Source organism: Artibeus jamaicensis, unplaced genomic scaffold (assembly GCF_021234435.1).
Source record: "Artibeus jamaicensis isolate MK-2021 breed Jamaican fruit bat unplaced genomic scaffold, CSHL_Jam_final contig_525, whole genome shotgun sequence".
Classification (NCBI taxonomy): Eukaryota; Metazoa; Chordata; class Mammalia; order Chiroptera; family Phyllostomidae; genus Artibeus; species Artibeus jamaicensis.
In genome coordinates, this window is record NW_026521874.1 from 4,401,129 (window position 1) to 4,424,307 (window position 23,179).

The 23,179-nt window shown below is 39.4% G+C and overlaps 1 protein-coding gene across 1 annotated transcript in view; it reads right to left on the reverse strand.

The window, feature by feature from the left end:
* Positions 1-22,920, reverse strand: part of PPTC7 (protein phosphatase targeting COQ7) — a 39,181-nt gene extending 16,261 nt beyond the window's left edge. Inside the window, exons 1-2 of the mRNA XM_037133469.2 lie at positions 22,387-22,920; positions 1,196-1,375 (exon numbers count right to left, since the gene is read on the reverse strand). Coding sequence (XP_036989364.1) covers positions 1,196-1,375; positions 22,387-22,618 — 412 coding nt within the window. The 5' untranslated portion in view covers positions 22,619-22,920. The remainder of the gene's footprint in view (positions 1-1,195; positions 1,376-22,386) is intronic.
* Positions 22,921-23,179: the final 259 nt, after the last annotated feature.

Here is a 23,179-nt window from a genome sequence, read left to right on the forward strand (position 1 = left end):
TTTATTAAAGATTTTATATTTATTTATCTTTAGAGGGGAAGGGAAGGAGAGGGGGAGAGAAATATCAATGTATGGTTGCCTCTTGTGCATCCCCTGCTGGGAACTGGCCTGCAACCCAGGCATGTGCCCTGACTGGGAATCAAACCACGGTTGTTTGGTTCCCAGGCCTGCGCTCAATCCACTGAGCTGCACCAGCCAGGGCAAGAGACTGATTTTAAATGTGGATGATGACTGGGAGGAAGGGCCTTCTAGTAACCAGAAAGATGCTGGCAATTGGCAGAAACTTAGTAACACCCTTTCTGAAAGTCTGCTTAGAAGGCTGGATAAACTGTTGGGTAAGTTTCCAGGAATCCATTTAACAAATAAATGTAGAAGCTTGGCCAAAGGATGTTCCATTAGCATACCAGATAAACACTAGGTATTTGTACATTTTCTAATACAAGATTAACAGGGATCTATTTTGTTCGATGCTATTTCACTGACTAATCAGCTAATTGCTATGTATTAGTCTGGGATATCTATCTGCAACCTGAACTCCCCAGAGGTAATCACCTGAATTTTACATAGCAGTCCTCATCTCTTTCTTCTTCCCTTAGAAGAACTACTATCCTGAATTACACAATATTTGCTTTTCTTTCTTCTCTTATCATATTTTAGAATCCCAAACAATAGAGTTTTACTTTTTTATTCTTCTAAACATAAACTAATATGGAATCAGACTCTCAGGTGGAATTCTGCAATGTCTTCTTTTCCCTCAACATGTTCCTGAGTACTGCATGCAGCTTTAAAACCATTCCTTTTCTAAACGCGTTTTTCTACTATAAATGGACTTCTGGGTGGTTCCTGGTTTTCTGCTATTATAAGCAATGTTACTATGAACATTCTTGTACCTACTCTTTGATACATGGATGTGTAACAGTTTCTCTAGTCTACAGACCTAGAAGTGGAACTGCTGGGCATACTGTTCATGTTTAACTTTATTCTGTAATTCCAAATTGTTTTCCAAAGTGGCTGTACCTATTTATATTCTTTCCAAAAGCAGTGGTTAAGTATTTTGTAAGTAAGTACTAAGTATTTCATAGCCTCTCTCTCAAACCATGCTTAAAGCTAGGTTGGTTAAGTAATTTTCTTGGTTTTGTTGTTAACCATCTCCCTGGCATCTTTAGAGAAGAAAACACATAGGATATCTACTTACCAAGCAAAGGTACTTTATTTTGCAGCAACTCACAGTAGCTTGTGGTGAGGATTCCAATGGGATTACTCGGGACAAACCGTCCTTCTTTTACTAACCGTTCACATGTCCGCATTAAAGTCCCTGAGAACTGAGACGGATCAACTCCATAGTCTCTCCATCCTCCTACACCATCTGCAACCCCTAAAAAAAAAAATTACATTTAAATAATGTTCTTAATAACTTCTCAGGAATCCCTACTCATCTTCTCCTGACAGTTCATTTTACTACATACCAATATACATATATACCCTAAAATTCAGAATAAAAAGTGCTCAAGGTTAATGTACTATATACTAATACTCCTAAGCCATATTCTCTACTTAGAATTTGATTTTTCATATATTGATAAACAAACATGTGAGCTACCACAGGGTGGCATTGCCTACCAGCCAAGAGTTCAATTTCAGCAGGACTCATCTTTGTATTGAAACATGTGTTATTAATCTTTCTTGTATTTTATAAGAATGAAAAAATGTTTTTTTAAAGTACTGATGCTAGTGACAATGCAACTGACTCAGAGTTTGCAATAATTAAGGCTACCAAAAGTGGCAAATTTTCAACTTCGAATATTAGTCAATAACTTAAAGTAAAGAACAAAATTAAGAATATATCCCATTCACCTTCCTCTTCCCTGAGAGACAACCACTACCCTGTACAAGGCTGAGCTTTCCAATGGGGCTGATCCAAACTGAGATGTACTCTAAATATGAAATACACAATTCATTTTGAAAACTTGGTATGAATAAAAGGGTAAACTATATCTTTAATTTTTATACTGATTACATGTTGAAATGATATTTGGGACATAATGTGCTAAGAGAATACATTATTAATTTTACCTGTATCTTTTTATTTTTAATTAATGTGTATAGTAGGAAATTGAAAATGACAATGTATGGCTCACATTATGTTTCTATTGGACAGCACTGGTATAGAGATGTTCACGGGCCCCTAGGGCTGTTGATGAGGTCAGTGTGTGTGAGACTCCTTTATCAAGAGGAAACTAGTATTCAAGAAAGTCAGTAAGACGTCAAAGTCAGCATCATACCATTTCCTATTCAAGCCCTTTGCAAAACACTAAACTAGTTGTTCAACATTAAAGTCATCCGTGTACTGAATTTTAAAAAACTGAGAGAAAAAAATGTCAGAGATATAATTAAGATTTTGAAAGACCATATATGAATCTTTCTGGAGGAATCTATAATAAACAATAGCATTGGCTGATGTGGCTTTGTGAATTAAGCGCCAGCCTGCAACCTGAAAGGTTGCTGGTTTGACTCACAGTCAGGGCATATGCCTGGGTTGCAGGTGGGCTGGGGGCATGTGAGAAACAACCAATCAATGTCTCACACATTGATGTTCCTCTCCCTCTCTTTCTCCCTCCCTTCCCCTATCTCTAATAAATAAAATCTTTTATTAAAAAAAAGAAATATTAATAGTAGTTGTTTTGGAAATAAGGGGCTAAAAGCAATCGATGAATAACTAGAAGGTTTTAGTTTTTACTTCAACTGTTCTATATTATTTGCATTTTATTTTTATAATGAGCATGTATTTTTATAATTAAAATATTAATTAAGAATTTTATATCTTTTAAGGCTTTCTGAGCATAAAACATACTCCCTACATATACATTTAAATCTTTTACACATTCAACTCTGACACACATTTTAAAGAACATATTTGGTACAAAAGTAGGAGAGTACCTACATAAGCATTCCTGAAAAACTGGCTTAATGTGAAATTAAGCCAATTAACACATGAAGGCATTAACACATGAAGCCAATTAACACATGAAGGCATTTTTCTGATGATGGCATTTATCACACAGAAATTAAACACGTCCTAAGAAAAAATAAGAGAAAACCGAATTGTAAGACAATAAAGTGGGTAGCAAAGAACATTACTATAGGAGCAAAGTGGGTAGCAAAGAACATTACTATAGGAGCAAAGTGGGTAGCAAAGAACATTACTATAGGAACTATTGGTTCCCCCACCCTATGTGGCCAACCAATAAGCAAAATTTCAATCTGGGGAATTCTGTACCAGTTGATTAGATGGATGTCTGGGATTTACTTCAAAATAATAGAGTTGATGGGTTGGGGGGAGAACAATGGAGGAATAGATGAAACAAGATGGCCAAGAATAGATAAATGAAGTTGAAAAAGGTAATTTATCTTTCTACTTTCATATATATTTGAAAGTTTCATTACACAAAGTTTAAATAGTAATAATGATAATAAGAAAAAAGATCCTTCTGCCTACTGTGGAGAGCAAGAGGAGAAAAAGGGATGAGTCAGGAGTCCCAGCCACTCAGTTGTGAAATGGCAGTAGTACAGTTAACAGACCAGGGACTTAGGATCCAGTGTAACGAAAGGACTGACAAGTGAACTGGGTGGGGTGGGGGTTAGGGGCCACAGTAATGGGGAGAGAGAAGCATCAAGGATGACAGGTCTACCTTACCATGAAGTAGTATCACTTTTTTTTCATTTTTGAAGCAACTGGGTGGAAACGCTTAAGAGAATTCAAGGTAGTTTATTTAATAGACACTGCTTTTGAGGAGCTCTTGTATCATTAGGGGTAAGATTTCACCAAGGTTTTAAGCACAACAATTTGTGTTAAAGAACAGAATGCAATCATAATCCTTGCAACTCCATTTGCTGAATCATTCATTCTTTTCATACTGCCTGCTTGAGAATTTATTCTTAACCAGTCTCTGATCATCTAAGAGCCACAATTAACTTTAAATACAAACTGGTTTATCTACAAATGCCCTTCACAAGAAAACCATTAAAATCTGAGATAATGTTGAGAGTTGATCCTGGCACTCACTAAATAATCTGTCAGCAGGTTATAGAGTTTGACCTGACACAGCCCTTCGACATAATCAGATTTCTCCCAGAATAGAGCTCAACCTTTCAGGCACCTGTTTGCTTTTATAAGGGAAAAAGAACTCAGGCAAAACTCCTTTGGCTAAATCTCTTTAGGGTAAAAGGAGAGTCAAAAAGCATATAAACTTTTTAATAAAACTGGGGGGGGCCTTAACATATATATATATATATAATTTATTAAAAAAAAAACAAGTTATATAACACAAAGAGTCACATGTGGGATTAGAATCAGGCTAAAACTAGATAACTTTCCACCTGTACATTTGAAACCTAGTTTAATTCATATTAGGTAATTATTTCTACAAGAAAATTTATGTTTCCTCTTTTGCACAAGCAAAAGCTTCAATCCACAAAGAGAACACCTTTTCAACAGTGGAACTGATCCAGATATAAAGGGAAATTTCATCTAGAGATAAAGAAAACCACTGTTAAGTGAAAGATTGCTTAAGATACCAAGGATATCAAACAGCAAAGGTAAAAAAATATCCCTAAGAGCAAATGAAGGCCACAGAGAACACTAGGAAATAGCTGAGGGAGGCACATCCTATCTCTGAGAAGCTCACCTTCTAGTGGGCAGCTAGACCACTCACTCACAAATGGCTCCCATTAGTGCTGCTAACAGAAGGGTCAAGAGCAAGTGGTTAATGCTTATGGGCACTGCAGAAATGGAGCAAGCTGTGATTCACTGAGGAAGTGGCTTTTAGATTAGGCCCTAGAAGGTAAGTTAGATCTCCAAAGACAGGGAAGAGTAATGAAAGGAAAAGAAAGGCAGACAATTAGGTGTAGCTGGGGCCTGGGTGAGTGGGGAGAAGTTGGAATATGGAGAGCAGTAGCTGAAATTGTGGGGGGCCCAAAATTGTAGACCAAGAACTTGAAGCTTTGTGCTACTGACCTGTGCTATCCAATATGGGAGCCACTAGCCACATGTGGCTATTGAGTTGGAAACATGGTTAGTTTGGATTGAGATGTGCTGTTAAATATAAAATACACTCTGGATTCCAGAAACTGCACACCCTGCCTCCTCCTGTCCAAAAAGAAAAGAAAATGTTCTGGTAATAGTTTTTTTTTCCTGAAAGATTTAATTTATTTATTTGTAGAAAGAAGGGAAAGGAGGGGGAAACAGAGGGAGAGAAACATCAATGTGTGGTTGCCTCTAGGGCGCCCCCAACTGGGGATCTGGCCCACAACCCAGACATGTGCCCTGACTGAGAATCAAACCTGTGACCCTTTGTTCACAGGCTGGCACTCAATCCATTAAGCCATACTAGCCAGGGCAGTAAAAGTTTTATACTGAACAGGCTGAAATACCTTAGATATATTGGGTTAAATTAAGTAAATTGAAATTAACTGTATTTTCTTAATGTGGATACTAGAAAATTGAAGATTACATATGTAGTTTATAGTATATTTCTACTGGACAGAGCTACTATTAACAATAAAAAATCAACAAGGTTTTTGGGTACAAATGATAGAATCCAATATACATATATATTTTTTATCCTCACCTGAGGATATGTTCATTGGTTTTAGGGAGAGAAACATTCACGTGAGAGAAGAACGTTGATTGCTCATCTCCCACATGTGCCCTGACAGGGGACTGAACTCATACAGGTATGTGCCTTGACCAGGAATTGAACCTGCTAACTTTTGGTTTATGGGATGATGCTTCAACTAACTGAGCTACCTGGCTCAGCGTCCACTCTATAGTTTAGAAAAATGATCCTGACAGCAGTGGAGAGAATGGGTGGGAGAGATAAGAGGTAGAGTCAGCTGCATGATTTTAGGTTAAAGGTACTGAGAAAAGTAGAACAGACAATCACTGGAAATACAAAGGACACCTGGGCTCAATTATGAATAAGCTTTGTATCACTAGGTTCGTGAATTTCAAGAATCAGTATTGAATAGATGATTCTCCAATTAGAAAGAGAGTGGAAATGCCTTCAGAAGACACTGAATTCTTTCTACAGTGCTCTGAGTTTCAGGTGCTAGCAGGGCATTTTTGAGGAAATGTTCTGTATAAAGTTGGGGATTACAGTGCCTACAGCAGAAAAGGCAATCAGAGCCAGATCTCTGACAAAGATCTGAAATTGACACGAGGGGTGGATGAGATGTTCAAGGAGAGTAGAGAGAGCAATAAATTCTAGAAGTGAATTCAAGGACATCTTATCTTAGGAATGAGAGTTCCTGGCCCAAAAGCTCATTTGTGAACTGCATTCTTACTTGGCACATCAAATTACAGTAGTAGATATGATGACTGGTTAAGTTTAAGGATCTAGTTTGTCAAAATGATACAATTTCTTTCATTGAGACGTAAAGTACAACAGTACAGGAAATAGAGTAGCCAAAGAACTTAAATGCATGACCTATGGACATGAACAGTGGTGGGGGAATTGCTTGAGGGAGTAGGGGCAACTGGGTGGAGGGGAGCAAAAGGGAAAAACCAGGACAACTGTAATAGCATAATCAATAAAATATAATTAAAAAGAAAAAAAGAAAACAATTTCTTTAGCGGTGAACAGAGATGCAACTGAAAGGTGGCCTGAATTAACTGGAAAGGCTTTGAAAGCCAAGACAAAGAGTGTGCATTGAATAGAGAAGCTATTTCCTTTGATTTACTGTAATCATTTTATGTCTCCATTAACAACATTCTGTCAGCACACAATCTAGTTTAAGTGTTTCCTTTGACCCAAAATCCAATCAAAACCATTATTAGATTAAGATAATGATTACCTATCCTAAACAGTTAAGACAAAAGGCCTAAAGGAAACTATAAGGCACAGAAGTTTCCTTTAATTGTACCATTTATGTGGAAATGTCAGTTTTATGAAATAATTAGCTAGAAAATATTTATGATTTTTATGTAATATTTTATGTTTTCCATGGACTTCTTTTCAAAGCAAAAGCAAAAGCACCACCCTGAGTCTCTTTGGCACTGTGACCCATTATCAGCCATCACTGTGAGGTCTCCATTCTTCTGAAATTCTTGGATTGAAATGCATTAGTTACAAAGCCAACACTTTCCAGGAGAAGGTGATGCCCGGAGAGTAAATACTGTTTCAATTTTATATAAGCATCAGTGAAGAAAAATTTGGCTGACATAATTTCAACTATTAAGCAGTACTCTAAGGTAACAGCTTTATTCCTGCATCTTTGATGATCTTCAAGCATTTTACATGGAGACTCACCCTCTAATGAAGAAAGACAGTTCTACAGGGATTGTTTTTCCATCAGTGAAACACCTATATCTACTAGGATAGGTACTTGATGGTGAACTGAAACTCCAGAGAAGAAATTGAGTAAGAATCTGGTTGGATCACAAGAGCTGAATAGTAAAAGTCACATGAGACTCTCTCTACACAGAGGGATAAGAATCTGGTTTTACACTTTCTGCAGCAAGTGTTCGTCTAATGAGGCAGTTGGTCAAGCAATATTTACTGCAATGCCACAACTGGCTTCTTTTCAGATGCCGAGGATCTTCTTCAAATCTATATTCTAGTGTTCTCAAAGTCAACCTTATTTGTCTAGAGGCATCACAACATGAAGCTTTATAACTAGAGAAAAATGAGATCAGAGTATAAACTCAATTTCTATCTGATCACATTTGTATCAACATTTCTGAAGCCTCAGCTATTTCACTCTGTGATTCAGGACTGTGAATGTATCTGCAAATAATTATCCCAAAGGGAACAAAAAGCAGGATTACTGAAAAAATATATACTCAACAAGTTGAGTTATTCGGAAAAGTACAATTTGCTTTGACTAACAGTCCTTTCAGTCCTCTAGAGGTGAAATTTTATAAATTATGTTCTTCCTGCTGTAACAAGCAAGTGATACATTTCCTTTGAGAGAAGTTTCTCCAAAACAACCACTCTGCATTAATCACAACGAAGCCTACATCTTCTCATTCTCTGGAGACCAAGTCTATGTCAAGAACTCAAGATCTCAGTGGTATAGCTAACTCAAAACTAAGACAATGAATGTGAAAGGATGGAAAGGAAGAAAGGTTCAACTCTGTGATAAAATATATGAAAATGAAACCCATAAGCAAAACTCAAATTCTTCTAAAACAAAACAAAACAAAATGCTGTCCAGGACAGTTAACAAAACTCAATTATGGGTTCAAAGCAGGAATGAACAGTTCATTTTATGATTTAGAATTAGAAACAAAATAGCTATCCCTTGCTAGCTCAGTAAACATGAAATTACTTAATAATCAAGTTAAAATGCACATGCATACATACGCACTCATACCCACTGTCCAGAATACTTCATTAATTAGAGACAGTAATTTCCAGACTATTCTGGGTAGTTGCCTTATCTTAAAAAGTAGTGAAAATACTGTAAAGAGGATTAAGAAATGATAGTGTGCAAAGAAACTCAAAGTCAACCTTTTAAAAATAAAAGTGTTCTAACTTTAGCTCTAACTTTTTTAAAAAAATTTTTTTCTGTTATTTTTAGACAGAGGGAAGGGAGGGAGAGAGGGAGAGAAACATCAATATGTGGTTACCTCTCATCTCACACACCCTCTACTGGGGACCTGGCCAGCAACCCAGGCACATGCCTTGACTGGGAATCGAACCAACGACTCTGTGGTTTGTAGGCAGGCGCTCAATCCACTGAGCTACACCATCCAGGGCTTTAGCTCTAACTTTAACCTGTTCCAGCTCAACTGTGGCTTGGGGACCTTGGTTATCTTAGAGATATAGATATGAATCACTGCCTCCCTGCCACACAAATTGTGGAGTTGAAGGTAAAGTCACAGAAAAGGTCACTTCATTCCCTTGAGATGCAATAGCATCTTCCTGAAATGCTAAATGCTGTTAACGATGCCTTCCTGGACAGGAGGAACAGAAAAATGATCCAGGGGTCACATGTATGTAAAGTTATAAACCAAGTGTGTTACAGAATTAGGGGCTCCTATTAACAAACACTGAGGCTTGTTAGTTTCTAGATATTAGGCAATGTTATATAACACCTAATAACTCAACATTTAAATAAGAAAGCAATAGTAATTAAAGTCTAGCTATCTGATAGGTGCCTATTTGTATTGGACCTTTAGATTAAGGCTCTTTAGAAAATTTTTCCTGTTTATAAGATTAGATCTAGAATTCTGGTCTTAAAGGTTAGTCTAATATTTGTAAAAATTAAACTGCATGTCCTTGACCTAACCCTGAAGAGGACACTATTTACCCCCTGCTTTCTTCATTCCCTTTATAAAAATAAGAGTTGGCCTTTACTAAAATACCACCCTCTGGAAGAGGTTAAGAGTCACATGTTACCCTGGCTCAAAAGCTTCTTCTTCTTTTTCAAATGAGAACACAATTTCTTTGAATAAGTCATCCAAGTGTAGAACACTTAATTTCTGGACACTGATTATATTTTCCTCACGTATTGTTTAATTAACTAATGATCTTTGAGTGGCAGGAAGAGTAATTTTTGTCCTTTTTATATTCCACTTTCCCATTTTATGGTAATGAGTACATGTTACCTTCATGGAAGGGATATCAAAAACTATAAATCCAGTTAGAAATATATTTTACATTTACATTCAAAATAGTAAAGTTATTCAACACATTTTATTGAACATTTCCTATGTGCAAGACATTGTAGCACAAGGCAGCTAAGAGATTTACATGTAATAAAAGATTTCCTATACTCTGGTTTCTCTTTAGATAGTATAAATCTTTTGCCTTTTAAAAGATTTCCTGCCCACAGGAACTTAAAATCAAGTGGTAGTGATTGTGGTAAGTGAAGGGGGTTTAGAGAGGTTCAAGATAAATGGCTATAATAAATATTCATCAATAAAAACAAAAGCAAAGAAGATCAGATTACATCTAGCTAAAAGAATCAGAAAAGTACTGAAGGATAGAAACTTGAGTTGTGGAGGAAGAGATTGAAGAGACAGGCATTTCCGGCAGTCCGCTGTGATTCTGACTAATATGGATACAGTACAAACACAAGTAATAAAGGTGACATGAGCTCTAAGAGCAGAGAAACCTGACCGCCAGGTAATGTCTATTACACCATTGCCAGGAACTTCTCACCAGCAATCAGCCCAAACAATACACTACATGAGTTAAGGCTTTTTAGGAGGTCCCCAGAAGGAAAGGGCTGGCCTAAGGCCACCAAAGTCATTGTTGCCACTGGCCAGTTCAACAAGGCTTAATGAGGCCTTCATTTGCTTTAATTAAGGGGCTTTGCTGAATTATTAGCCTAAGAATAGCTAATAACTAAGTAGCAGTCAGACTCAACAACGATCACCTCAGTAAAACAAAGTTTAAAATGATCATTTCTGACTTGAAAGGTAGTGTATATACACTGGGCAAGGGCACAGTAGACAGACTTTGGAGTCAAATCTAGGTTCAGATTCTAGCTCCAGGACTAGGTGTCCTTAGGCAGCTCTCTAAGCCTCAGTATTTTCACTCATAAATGGGACTAATAACATGGACATCACAGGGGTGGTGTGAGGAACAGGAATTCTGTGTTAACAGTGCCTGCCACAGTGCTTGACTGGCAACCAGTATGTAATAAATGAAGGTTACCCTTGTCCTTAAGAAAGACCAAATAACAGCATGTAGACTTAACTTAGCCTGTAGTAATCAGAAAAAAAGTCTTTGACCAGTGTTTGTAGGCTGCAAGCTCTGCAATCACTAGTCTGTAGGAACAACCAAAAGACAATTTCCACTCACAGATAGTGTATAAAAGATACGAGTTGTCCATTCATTCATCTTTCCCAGTCACTCATCCACCATCATTCAATAATCCATTAAACATCGAACGGAACCATTTTTCAAGTGCTAAGAGACATATATTTGCCTCCAAAAAATACACAAGGACAAAACAATTAATCTGCACTCTGAAGAAATGAATTAGTTTTCTTTTCCCAAAATTGACTCTGCAGTAACCTTATTTAACAAATATCTTTTAAATGCCTGTTGCCTACTATGGTTTAGATTTAGAAATTTCTCACTTTAAAATGGGAAATCTTAAACTAGTAATACATATATGGGCCCAACCATTTCCTTAGGTCACTACAATAATCGCAGCATGACTTTGCTGTCTTTCTGCCTCTCTATATGGTGGCCCCCTTCGGGACTGAGTTTCTTCCCCAAGTGCTGGCCCGGTACCTGGCACAACAGCTCTCAATTTCTGCCGCACGTTGAGATTATTTGAGGAACCCAAGCCCCACCTCCTGAGTCAGAATGCCCAGAGAGGGCCCAGGGCTTTTTAGCAAAGAATGCTAAAAACCAAACTTCACAGGTGATTGTAATGAGATCACTGCTGGAACATTTCAGGATGTAGTGAAGGCCAGCTGGAGGCAGGCATCCTAGGAGCCAGGTGATTCTGTCTCTAAAAGCCTGTAGCACCAAGCAATTCCCCATTTTCCATTCCCAAACTTGATCTTTCTTTTGCACTTCCTAATCGCATTAATGGTTGTCCAACCCACCCACACCTCAAGGCTTGAAACTTTAAGGAAGCTTTCAGATGCAAAATCTCAAAATCAACTTCAATTACTCTTTTCTTGGTCCTGTTGATTCTTTGTCTGCAGGCCAACTACTTTCCGCTGCCCTAGTTAAAGCCCTTTCTAGCAAAGACTATTTCAGTAGTTCCCTAACAGGTCTTTTGCCTCCCATTCTCCCATTACACCCTCTGTTTTGTTTTGTTTTGTTTTTCTAACAAGATTGCTGTGTCCATGTTACTCTTCTAGTCAAATATCTTCCATATATATATCTATACTCATACATATAAAAACATTCTCTAGAAGGATACATAAGAAATCGGTAACATTGGTTCTTTGGGGAAAAGAACTTTGCATCTAGAAGACCTGAGTGACAGAAAAACTCAGTGTACCCTTTAGACTTTTGAATACCTTTTGAATTCTGTGCCACCTGAACGTGCTGCCTCTTCAAAACAACCAAACCAAACCACAAACAACAAAGGCAAAAACATCTATATCTTCCTACCAAAAACCAAAACAACACCCAATTCCTTAACATGGCAATTGTGACCTTCCACAATTTGATCTCAATCTATTTTCTAACATCAATTCTCAATTGCCCTCCCACCCCCAACCCACCAGCTCAAACTACTCTCTACCCATAAACAGCTATAGTTTGGGGACTCTTCTTCTGTGCTGCTGCTGATCCCTCAATCTGGAGAGCCTTACAATTCTCCTCACTTGCCTCAATTTACCTATTTCTCAAGACCTGACTCATGCTTCTACAACACCTAATGTGTGCGTATTCTTTAATACTATTCCTATGTATATGTGCCTTCTCCACAGGACTATGAAACTTCGGGGCTAAAGTCTGTTTTGTTCTTGGTCTCCACAGCACCTGTCAGGGACTAACAGGAAACAACTAGTAAACAATGAATTCAGTTGACTGTACTGAAGAGTTAGAATACCAGCCCTCTGATACACCAACCAACCAGCATCGAGAACTGCAAAAAGAGAATGAACTCGTAATCTCATTTTAGAGTAGCACAAGGTATTGTTCCATGGTGGAAGATGGCTACAAGACGCTCCACTCAGTCAAAAGAAGGCTGGATGACAAGAGCCTTGAAAAGCAGTCTGGAGATAACACAACTACCTACTTCCGTTGCCACTAACTGGCTATAGAACTCTGGCCAAAAAACACTTCTCTAAGCTTTAACTTCCTGATTTGAGAAATAAGGGGCAGAAGAACAAACTCTCTCAACAGTACCTTTTCCTAACATCTAAGATTCTGGGATTCTAAGTCCCACTGCAAGAAAAGGGAGCCTGTTTTAACCACGAAGATGTTGTAAAAGTTTTTCTATAAAGAAAGTCAAGCCAACCATTTTTCAATGTGAAATTCTTATAAAAGTTATAGATCAGTATTAACTGACTTCAGTGAATTCAAATGATCTGTAAATAAAGTAATTTTTATGTGTAGAATGTATTCACAAAAACACAATAACCTTGTTATCCAAAGGCCACTGATTGATTCTTCAGCGAATTCAGAGTACATGAACAAGAAAAACAATGACAAGATCAAAGTTGCAGCAAAAGAACCGAGAAAAGCCGATTTTTTCCAACAATGCACACAGAAGACATTGCTGTTTAGATGATCTCATTTCATAGAAATACTGATGACCATATTACCAATTAGTGGTCAACCTAGAGACCACAAACAATTTTCTTGCTCTTATGCAAATAGTTCAAATCTATTTTATTATTCAAACACCGATGTGAAAACAGAAGCAATTTTTGTTTGCTTTATTCAGCACAGCTAACCTTTTGCATCTACCTCGAATGACAACACAAACTAATCCTGGTAAGACAAAAAAAAATGTTGGATAATGGCACCGTTGAAAGATTAAAATGTACAATCATAGTAGTACAAAAAGAAAGAAATTCCCTTTGTTTTCAAAATAGTCTGTTAATGAGCAAAAGAAGAATCAGTGCAAAAATGTGTTGGAATTGGCCTGAGTCAAAATAGTCCTGGGTCCTTCAACAGAAAGCACTCTTTGTAGTAAGTCACTTCTGTAGTCTCTGGCAAAGTTTTTGCAGTCATTCTGTAGTCCCTGGGATTCATACCAACAATTTAATCAATTCTAGAACTGTTCACCTCAAACTTATTCACCTCAAAAATAACTGTTTACGGTTCAATCCCTGCTTGGGGCATGTACAGGAGGCAACCGATCAATGTTTCTCCCTAATATCAATGTTTCTCTCTCTCTTTCAGATCAATAAACATATCGCTGTGTAAGGACTTAAAAAAACTGTTTAAGGCCCTGACTGGTGGGGCTCAGTGGGCTGGGCATCATCCCACAAACTGATAGGTCAATAGTTCGATTCCTAGGCAGGGTACCTGCCTGGGTTGTGTGGCCAAGTCCCCCGTTGGGGTCATGAATGACAGGCAACCAACTGATGCTTCTCTCTCAAATTGATGTTTCTCTCCCTCTCTTCTCCTCTAAAAGATAAATAAAATCTTCTTAAAAAAAACTGTATAAAAACCTAAGTAAATTTATAAATTTACTGTCAAATGTGACAGACTGAAAATCAACAAGCTCATTGATGAGGGCAATTTCACCAGCAATAAGAAAGCATAAATTAGCATAACCTTTCTGGAGGAACCTATGTAAATATGTATTTATATCAGGGATTTTGCAAATGTTCATAGCCTTTGACTCTCAGGAACTTTTCTTCAAGGAATTTACCCTAAGGAAATATTCAGATGCAGATCTATTTACTCTAGTGTTACTTGTAACAGAAAATTGGAAATAATCTCAATAAAAATACAGTAATAGTTAGATAAATTATAGACTATACTTGCAGTGAAGTATGATGCAGTTATGCTTATCAGTATGGAAATATACTCAACTTACATCACATAAAATGACATCACAGAGCAGAATAGATATTAACTCAATTTCACTTAACAAAGTGTATCATACAATTGTATATACATACAGGCTGAGGAAACCACACCAATTACAGCTGTTACCAATTAGAGGTGGGTTTTTTTTTCTCCAAAGATTTTATTTTATTTATTTTTAGACAGAGGGGAAGGGAGGGAGAAAGAGAAGGAGAGAAACATCAATGTGTGTTTCTGGCATGCCCCCAACTGGGGACCTGGCCCACAACCCTGGCATGTGCCCTGGATATTGAACCAGTGATACTTTGGTTCACAAGCCAGTGCTCAATTCACTGAGCCACACCAGCCAGGGCCAGTGTTTTATACTGTGCTTTTCTGAACATGTGTTACTTTTTTACACACAAAACAATTTATTTAAAGGCAGTAGACATGGAAGCAGGAAACTCAGGTTCAAGTATCTGCTATGATACTAGCTATACTGACTTTACCGATGAGTCAATTTTATAGATGAGGAAACAGACACCGATTAAGATAAGAGCAGTTATTTCATAGTTAAAAGATTAAATAAGGGCCCTGACCCAGTATGGCTCAGTTGGTTGGGTGTCATCCTGTAAATCCTTGATAAGTGGCTAGCTGGATTCCAGGTTGGGGCACATGGCTGCAGTGCAGGCTCCATCCCTGATTGGAGCAAGTGTGAGAGGTGACTGATCAATGTTTCTCTCGTACATCGATGTTTCTCTCCCTGTTTCTCCCTCCCTTCCCCTCTCTCAAAAAATAAATAGTTTTAAAAAATAAAAGATTAAATAAGGTAAAACATAAAAATGTGTCATAAAATCTAAAGCACTTTATTAAAGCACTGATAAGATGAAGCATATTTTGTGTCAGATATTGAGTAAGTGCTTAGGAGAAACAGAGTGAAGTCTTTCCCTCTTTAAGAAAAGCTTCTGAACCAATGAATGCATGAATAAGTGGGACAACAAATAGATGCTTCTCTCAAAATAAATCAATAAAAATTTTTAAAAAAATTAATAAAAGTGTGTATTGTGTCCCAATCCACCCAAAATCCTGTTTGGGATTTTATTCCAAAGCATTAGGCATCTTTCCCCTTTTTTAATTTAAAAAAAAAAATGTTTTTACCTGGCTGGTGTAGCTCAGTGGATTGAGTACAGGCCTGTGAAACAAAGGGTCACTGGTTCGATTCCCAGTCAGGGCATATGCCTGGGTTGTGGGCTGGGTCCCCAGTAGGGGACACATGGAAGGCAACCACACAATGATGTTTCTCTCCCACTCTTTCTTCTTCCCTTCCCCTCTCTCTAAAAATAAATTAATTAAATATTAAAAAAATGTTTTTAATCCTCACCCCAGGACATCTTCATTGATTTTAGAAAGGAGGAGAAGGGAGCGAGGGAGGGAGGGAGGGAGGGAAACATCCATGATAGAGATGAATATCATTGGGAGAGAAGTATCAATCATTTGCCTCCTGTATGTGTCCTAACCAGGATGAAACCTGCAACCTTCCAGTTAATGGGACGACATTCCAACCAACTGAACTACCTGGCTAGGGATCTTTCTTAAATTTTTAAGTTAAATGGGAAGAGCTGTGCCTCTTGCCAACTCATGTTTAAATGAGTGTTTTTTTAACAGCCCCATACCCTCTGCGGTGGGTCAGCTTTTGCAAAAACTTTTGATTTATGATGCAATTCTTTGAATTGTGTGAATTGTTTAATAACAGGAAATGAATGATTTTGGATCTCAGGGAGATAGAAAACTATCAGATTTTTTCAAATATTCAACAACTCCAAACAAGACAGATCACTGATTTTATTACTAATGATATATGTTTTTCATATATTTAAATATACATATTTGTGATATATGTAAAAATCCAGGGCACCAATTCTTAAAATGACACCAAAAGTTAACACTAACTTTGATTGGAAAAATCACAAGGCACACCGTTTTTCAACTGGCTAGAACTTCTGATTGGAAATGTCAAATTCATTTGGAAAAAAAATACTCTTAACTTACTTTTCCAAAGCATTTTCCTGAAAATGCTGAACCTAAAGCCCCAGATGAAGCTTCTCTAAAAAGCATTTGACCTATGTAAAATGAATTTGACATTTAGCTTGCATTTGACATAAGCATTTATTCAAAGGACACAGTTGTAGGTCAAATACTTTGACCTGGTGTACTGCCTCTTGAGTCACACAGGAGTACAAACTCCAGTTGGACATGGTGCAACCATTCAGGTTATGTTATTGCCCAGTTTCAAAAAGCAGTGCTAAAGTTCAGGGAGCAGCCTCCTCCCTTCCAAGTCCCCTCCACCAAAAATGTGGTCCCACCACAACCAGCTAACATCTGCTTCCTACCTTCTGCTATAATTTATAGCCTTTTTACAAAAATGTATTTTCTGAAAAGAAAAAAAAGTCATGCTTTTAAAATTTAACTACTTCCTCTACAAAAATATTTACCTAGAATCTTTTAAAAATATATTAACACACTGAGAGAGAAGCTTGAATTTAGAAAAATTTAAAACTAAGTTTGAGAATCTCTAAAGATTGTAAACCAAAACAAAATAATATTGAATGTAAACTGTAATTTAAAAAAATGTTTAAAAAGAAAACTTGCAAAGGGAATAACTCTCATTCATAGTATGATTTCTTTTTAAAAATCGTAAGCAAGGAAAAGTGGCTCTGATAGTATAATAAATGAAGAAATGACTTTAAAAACAATGTGCCTCATAAGAACCTACAAAAAGTACAATATATCTATATAGTAAAATGAGAAAAATATCAGAGAGCAGAAGTTTAAAAAATAAACAGCAAAATTCCACTATCAATCAACTCTGTAATCTTACTTATTACAGAATGACAAAACAATTAGAAAAGTCAGCCAGCAACTAGTAACATTTTTTTTCAGCCAGTAGGTTCTTAAACCCTGCTGTCTCTATGAATCCAAGAAGGCTCTTTTAATAAACCCACAATTCTCACACAGAAACTGAGGTGGGGGTGGGGGTAGAGCGATGGAGCAAAAAAGAGAAAGAGAAAAAAACTCATGGACACAGATAATAGTGTGGTGACTGAAGGAGGGTGGGAGGTGACTGCAGGAGGGTGGGAGGTGACTGTAGGAGAGGGCGGAGAAGGGCATGGGGGGCGGGGATATATGGTGATGGAGGAGAGTTGCCTGGGGGTGATGAACATACTATACAGTCTACAGATGATGTACTGTAGAACAGTGCACCTAAAACCTGTAGAATTTTGGTAACTGGTGTGTCACCCCAACACATTCAATAAAAAGGAAAAAATAAAATTAAAAAATTAAGTACTGCCAATCTTAGAATTTACTTAACTGATTGTTGCCAGTTTAAAAATATTTCCCTTGACATAAGAACTATAAAAATGTACTTAAAACTATATTCTTCATAAAGTTAGTTACAATATAACTGGAAAATTCCATTTGTAAAGGATACACCCAAGAGAATTGAAAATATATGTTCACATAAAAGCCTGTACATGAATGTGTCATAGTAGCACTATTCACAACTGCCAGCAAGTGAAAACCATACAATGTCCCTTAATAAATGAATAAACAGAAGGTGGTATATCCATACAATGCAGCCATATAAAGATATGAAGTACTGATATATACTACAATGTAGGTGGAACCTTTAAAATATACTAAGGGAAAAAATCCAGGCGCAATACATTAGATATATGATATGATTCCATTTTTGTGAAATGTCCAAACAGGCAAATATCTACTGAATCAGAATCTACTTTCCATTGCCAGGGATTGAGAAAGGGGAGGCTGGGGAATGACTTCCAATGGGTAGGGAGTTTCTTTTGGGGTGATGACCATGTTTTGAAACTAGTTAATGGTTGTGGTTGTGCAACCTTGTGAATATACTAAACACCACTGAATTTTTTTACTTTGAAAGGTGAGTGCATGGTAGTTGAATTATATATCTTAATTTAATAACAATAAGACTGAAATCTAACTGAGGGAAATTCCAAAGAGGACTTCTTAAAAGGCTGAAGTTAGTGCCCATACACACTCTCCCATGGTGACCACTTCGTTAAAAGGACGACTCACTTTCAGATTTAGAGGTTCTACCTAATACACTGAAATCATCATGACTGTTGGAAAACACCAAATTCTACCTCATCTATTCACTTCCTAAATAAAATTCTGACCTTGACATTGTTCATGTAATCCTTATACAACACCTACTTTTAAGACTGAAGTTACTCACAAAAACACTTGGCCACAATCCTGGCAACCATCAAAATCAGATCCAAAAAAATGTACTTGAAAAGTAACTAAATAAAATTTAATATTAAAAAAAATCAGATCCAAAGGCTAGAATACAAAACTGTTTTCATTTTTTCAAGGTTTCAAGTTATCAAGCTTAAATAAATACCCCACAGTTTTGTAAGAATTACTTTACAACTCAATATTAACATGGCATAGACCATGATGCCTTTTTAAAGAAGTGGTTTCAGCAAACTGCAGTTAAGTATGCAGGAGCTTTGTTGCATTTTGATTATGAGTCACAGAGTGAATAAAGAAGTTGTAAGCGCGCACACACACACACACACACACACACCCTTAAGCGGGGAAAAGGATTAGAAGGACAAATAGTACCGGAAGAGAGACAGGTTTTGAATCCACCTATCTTGTCAAGAAAACTTAACCAGTGTTACAACGGAAAGGACTGGAATAGGAGTCTTGGTGCTAGTCCTAGTTCTGCCATTAGCTAGTGCAGTAACCTTAGCAATGTCACCTGACCCTCTGTGGGCCTCTGTTTTCTCACCAGTAAAATGAAAGAACTGGACTCCAAGGTTACTAAGTCTTACAACTCTCAACAGGCTTTGATTCTATCGTTAAGTAGCTTAGGGCTGCAGGAGGCCTAGCAATGACACACCAGGCAGCTCTGATATTTTTGTGGACTTGGGCATCCGTACCTAAAGAGTAAGAGGACTACTAACCACCCGGAAGAAGGAAAAAGAGAAGTGCACATAGTTCCTGCTGGTTCTGGTTCACTCCTGTTTAGACCAAATAACGAGAAAGCACCTTGGCCAATTTTCCAGGGGATAGGAGTGGTTCCCATGTCTCACCACACCCATCACAGTTGGTTTTTACTAAAAGAAATCCAGTGGGAACTCTACAAAAATGCTGTCAAGGACCAAGTACTTTTAGTTGCTGCATGACTAATGGGATAGATCAATTCTAAATTAAAGAAATAAGACAGCTTTCTTTAGTAAAGAAATAACAACTTTCATTCCACCGTCGAGTAGCCCTAGATGACCAGTGAGCGCCACAGATATTTAGCAATAAACAATGTCAATCCAAAGAAAATGAATTATCTATAGAACTAGAAGGTTCAAAACACTGTTTCAACATAACATTATTATTCAACATAACCTTTTGAATAAAGGTTACAACTCCAACTTCCAGAGTAAAAAAAGCAGTATTAAAAATTTTCTGAGACTTGCCCTGGCTGGTATGGCTCAGGGGACTGAGTGTTGACCTGCAAACCAAAGGGTTGCAGGTTCGATTCCCAGTCAGGGCATGTGCCTGGGTTGTGGGCCAGGTCCCCAGTAGAGGGTGTGCAGGAGGCAACCACACACTGATGTTTCTCACTTTTTTCCTTCCCTCCCTTCCACTCTGTCTAAAAATAAATAAATATAATCTTAAAAAAAAAACAAAAACAAAACTCGCTGAGACTCATAACCTCTTTCATAGCAAGAGATAATCAGACCTGTGATGACAGAAGTCACCATCATATGTTCTGGTTTGTGGAAGCCAAAGATCAAATGAGGCCAACTCAGAAGTTGTTTCAGGTGGCTTCCAAGATGGCCTTCCAGAAGAGCTCCTCCAAAACAACAAGACAGTCCTACAGAACCCATGTCCCCCTGATTTACACACACACACACTGGCTCTGCCAAATGTGGTCGAAGATGTCTCATAGCGTGCCTTTCGGGAGGGGTACAGCACTGTGGTTAACTGCTCCCCATGCAAGGGCATCTCGACAGTACATGGATGGCCTTTATGGGGTCAGTGAAGTCCCTGAATGAGCCCTTGGGCACTCGAAAATTCTCAGAGGCTATGAACCAGGAAAAGCTATGAACCACTAGTTTACAGCCAGATGCAAAACAGAAGAAATCTGTTGGAGGTGCCCATATGAATAAGACAGGAAGTAATGCCTGTTATTTGAGGTGCAAAATAACAAAGGGTGCTGTCATTTCAAATCAAAAGAAAACAAAAAAATATGATCTGATGGTCAGAAGTCCCTCAGAAGTCCTTAAGAGTCAGAGAATCCACTCCCTTCATCCTCTAGTCAAGATGAGGAAAACGAGCTAAGGGACTCTTGCCCAAAACCACAGATCACAGGGCTCCTAAGTTGCAAAGCTGACCACCAAACTAGGCCAGGTTTCCATCAGGGTGGAATGTTTATGCTTTTTTTCCTGAATGACTTTGACCAAAATTTCACAAATCTTTTTTAAAAGCCAGCACGCAGCAGTTTTATAAGGGAGAACTCAGTGGCCCATGATCCCCTATTCTATTGCACTATGACTACTATTTGAAAACAGCACAGGTTACAAACTCATTGAGTGAAGTGCTCCTAAATGTAATGGAAAAGGCAGCCACTGACAGCCCTTTTAAAAAGATACCAAGTCGGGGTCAAACTGACTTCAGATTTGTAGGATTTCAATCTGCAAGCTCCTCAACCTTCCAAGGAGTCTGTGTTTCTTTTGGTAATGGGATCATTCATAAATTAAACTGGGAACAACCTTTCCAGTCCACATTACATGTAGTAGAAGCGAAGATAATAGGCACTTACTCTGACATCAAATTAAAATGTAATTATTGTCATAAAAAGTTACAGTACCATTTGTTTCACTGCCAAACTTTGTTTCAGTATATGAAATTTAAAGTAATCAAAAACTCAGTCTCACCTGAGAAGTGAAACCAAAATGACATTTGAATCCAAGTTCAATGACAGCACGTCCTTCAACTTCAAAGTGCTTTATTAAAAGAGATTTAATGGCATACGATTCTATGTTGTATACATTGTCTCTAAAGATGTACATTATGGTAAAGTTTGTGAGTTATATTTCGCCCTTTCTGCAAGCTCCCACTCCCAAAGGCGTAACTGGAATAGGCCTTGGGAAGCACCTGTGGCCTGAAAGCCTTTAACCCATTCTCAAGGCTTCCCTGGCTGCAGTCTAGAAGATGTGACCATTATATTTTGGGTCAAGGAGACCGTCTTCTATTCCCAGGTGACCTCAAGTGGGCCAAGATCAGATTCGGATAATGCACTGCGAGTGTTTCTGCACCAGGCCTGGGGCCCCCACTGTGAGACTCAGGAAGGAAAAGGATGGAGATCTGGTCACAATCGGGGCGGCGAAAGAATGCCGCTGGGCTGTCTGCTGGGGATCCTGCAGCCCATGGCCGGGCTGTGGCGTCAGGAACACGCGAAGAAGCAGGGATCTCCGGGACACGCAGAGGGAGGGAGGAGGAAGAGGACAAGAGCCAGGTTAGGAGCCTGCAGGTGTCGTGGGGCCGGGAGTGGGGGCGGGAGAGGGAACGAGGTCGTCCGGGGCTGACACGGCCAAGTGACTAAGAGTGCGGCTCTGAACTCGAACTGGTCACATTCTCAGGCTGTGTGACCTTGAGCACGAGGCGTGACCGCTCTGCGCCTCAGTTTCCTCATCTCTAAAATGGGGGTTGGTCAAGCGGAAAATGAACCTCGGAGCGCTTGGCACGGCGCCTGGCACATAGTAAGAGCTCCCTACGTGTGCGTTACTATTGGCTCTCGGGCTCCGCTCGCTGCCCAAAGGAAAGGGGGAAGCCCGGAGCGGGGGAGTCCTGAAGAGGCGGGTCCCGGGCTGGGGTAAGAGACCCCGGCCAGAGCACTCACCAAGTACGTCCGCTGAACGGTGTCGGGCCACGAAGCACGCATCGTCCCCGTAACAAGCACCCTTCTTGAGGAGGCCCTTACGGAAGTCCTTGCCAAAGCCGCAGCCGGCCGTCACCAGCCCGTAGTCGCTGCCGCCGCTGGCGCCGCCGCCTCCGGCCCTGGGGTCGGTCTGCGAGAGGCCGCCGAGCACGGCGCGGGCCACAAGCCGCCCGTACGAAAGGACAGAGAACATCGCCGCCGCCGCCCCCCCGAGGAGGCGGGGGGCGCGGGGAGCAGGAGGACGCGGAGGCCCGGAGCCGGCTCTCTCCTCAGCCGCAGCAGCGCCGCCGCTGGGGCGCTCCTCAGGGCGGCGCGCAGTCGCTGCCACCGCCCCTACCCGACGCGCGGGGCCTCGCACACGCTCTGCCGCTCGCACCGGAGCCAGAGCGAGGTCAAAGCCAGTGGCACCTCCGCCTCAGCCCGAGTGGGGTCCAGGCTGCAGCCACCGCTGCCGCCGCCATCTTCCGCTCCACTAGCGTGTTCCGGGCCGTGCGGGGAGCACCGCCCCTCCTTGGTCACACCCCTATCCCCGCCCACTATTCACGGTTCTGTCTAAGCCCCGCCCCCTAGGCTCTGTGCTCAAAGCTGTCACTGAAGCCGAGTGGGCGCGGAGGGTGTAGACGCAATGTCTCTTGGAAGTTGTAGTCGTTTTTTACTTCACTGCCTGGTATCTGGGACTTCAGAGGATTCCCCAGACTTGGGACCGAAGTTAGTGAGAATTAAGGTGGCTGTTTGAAATTTTTCTACCGTTTCA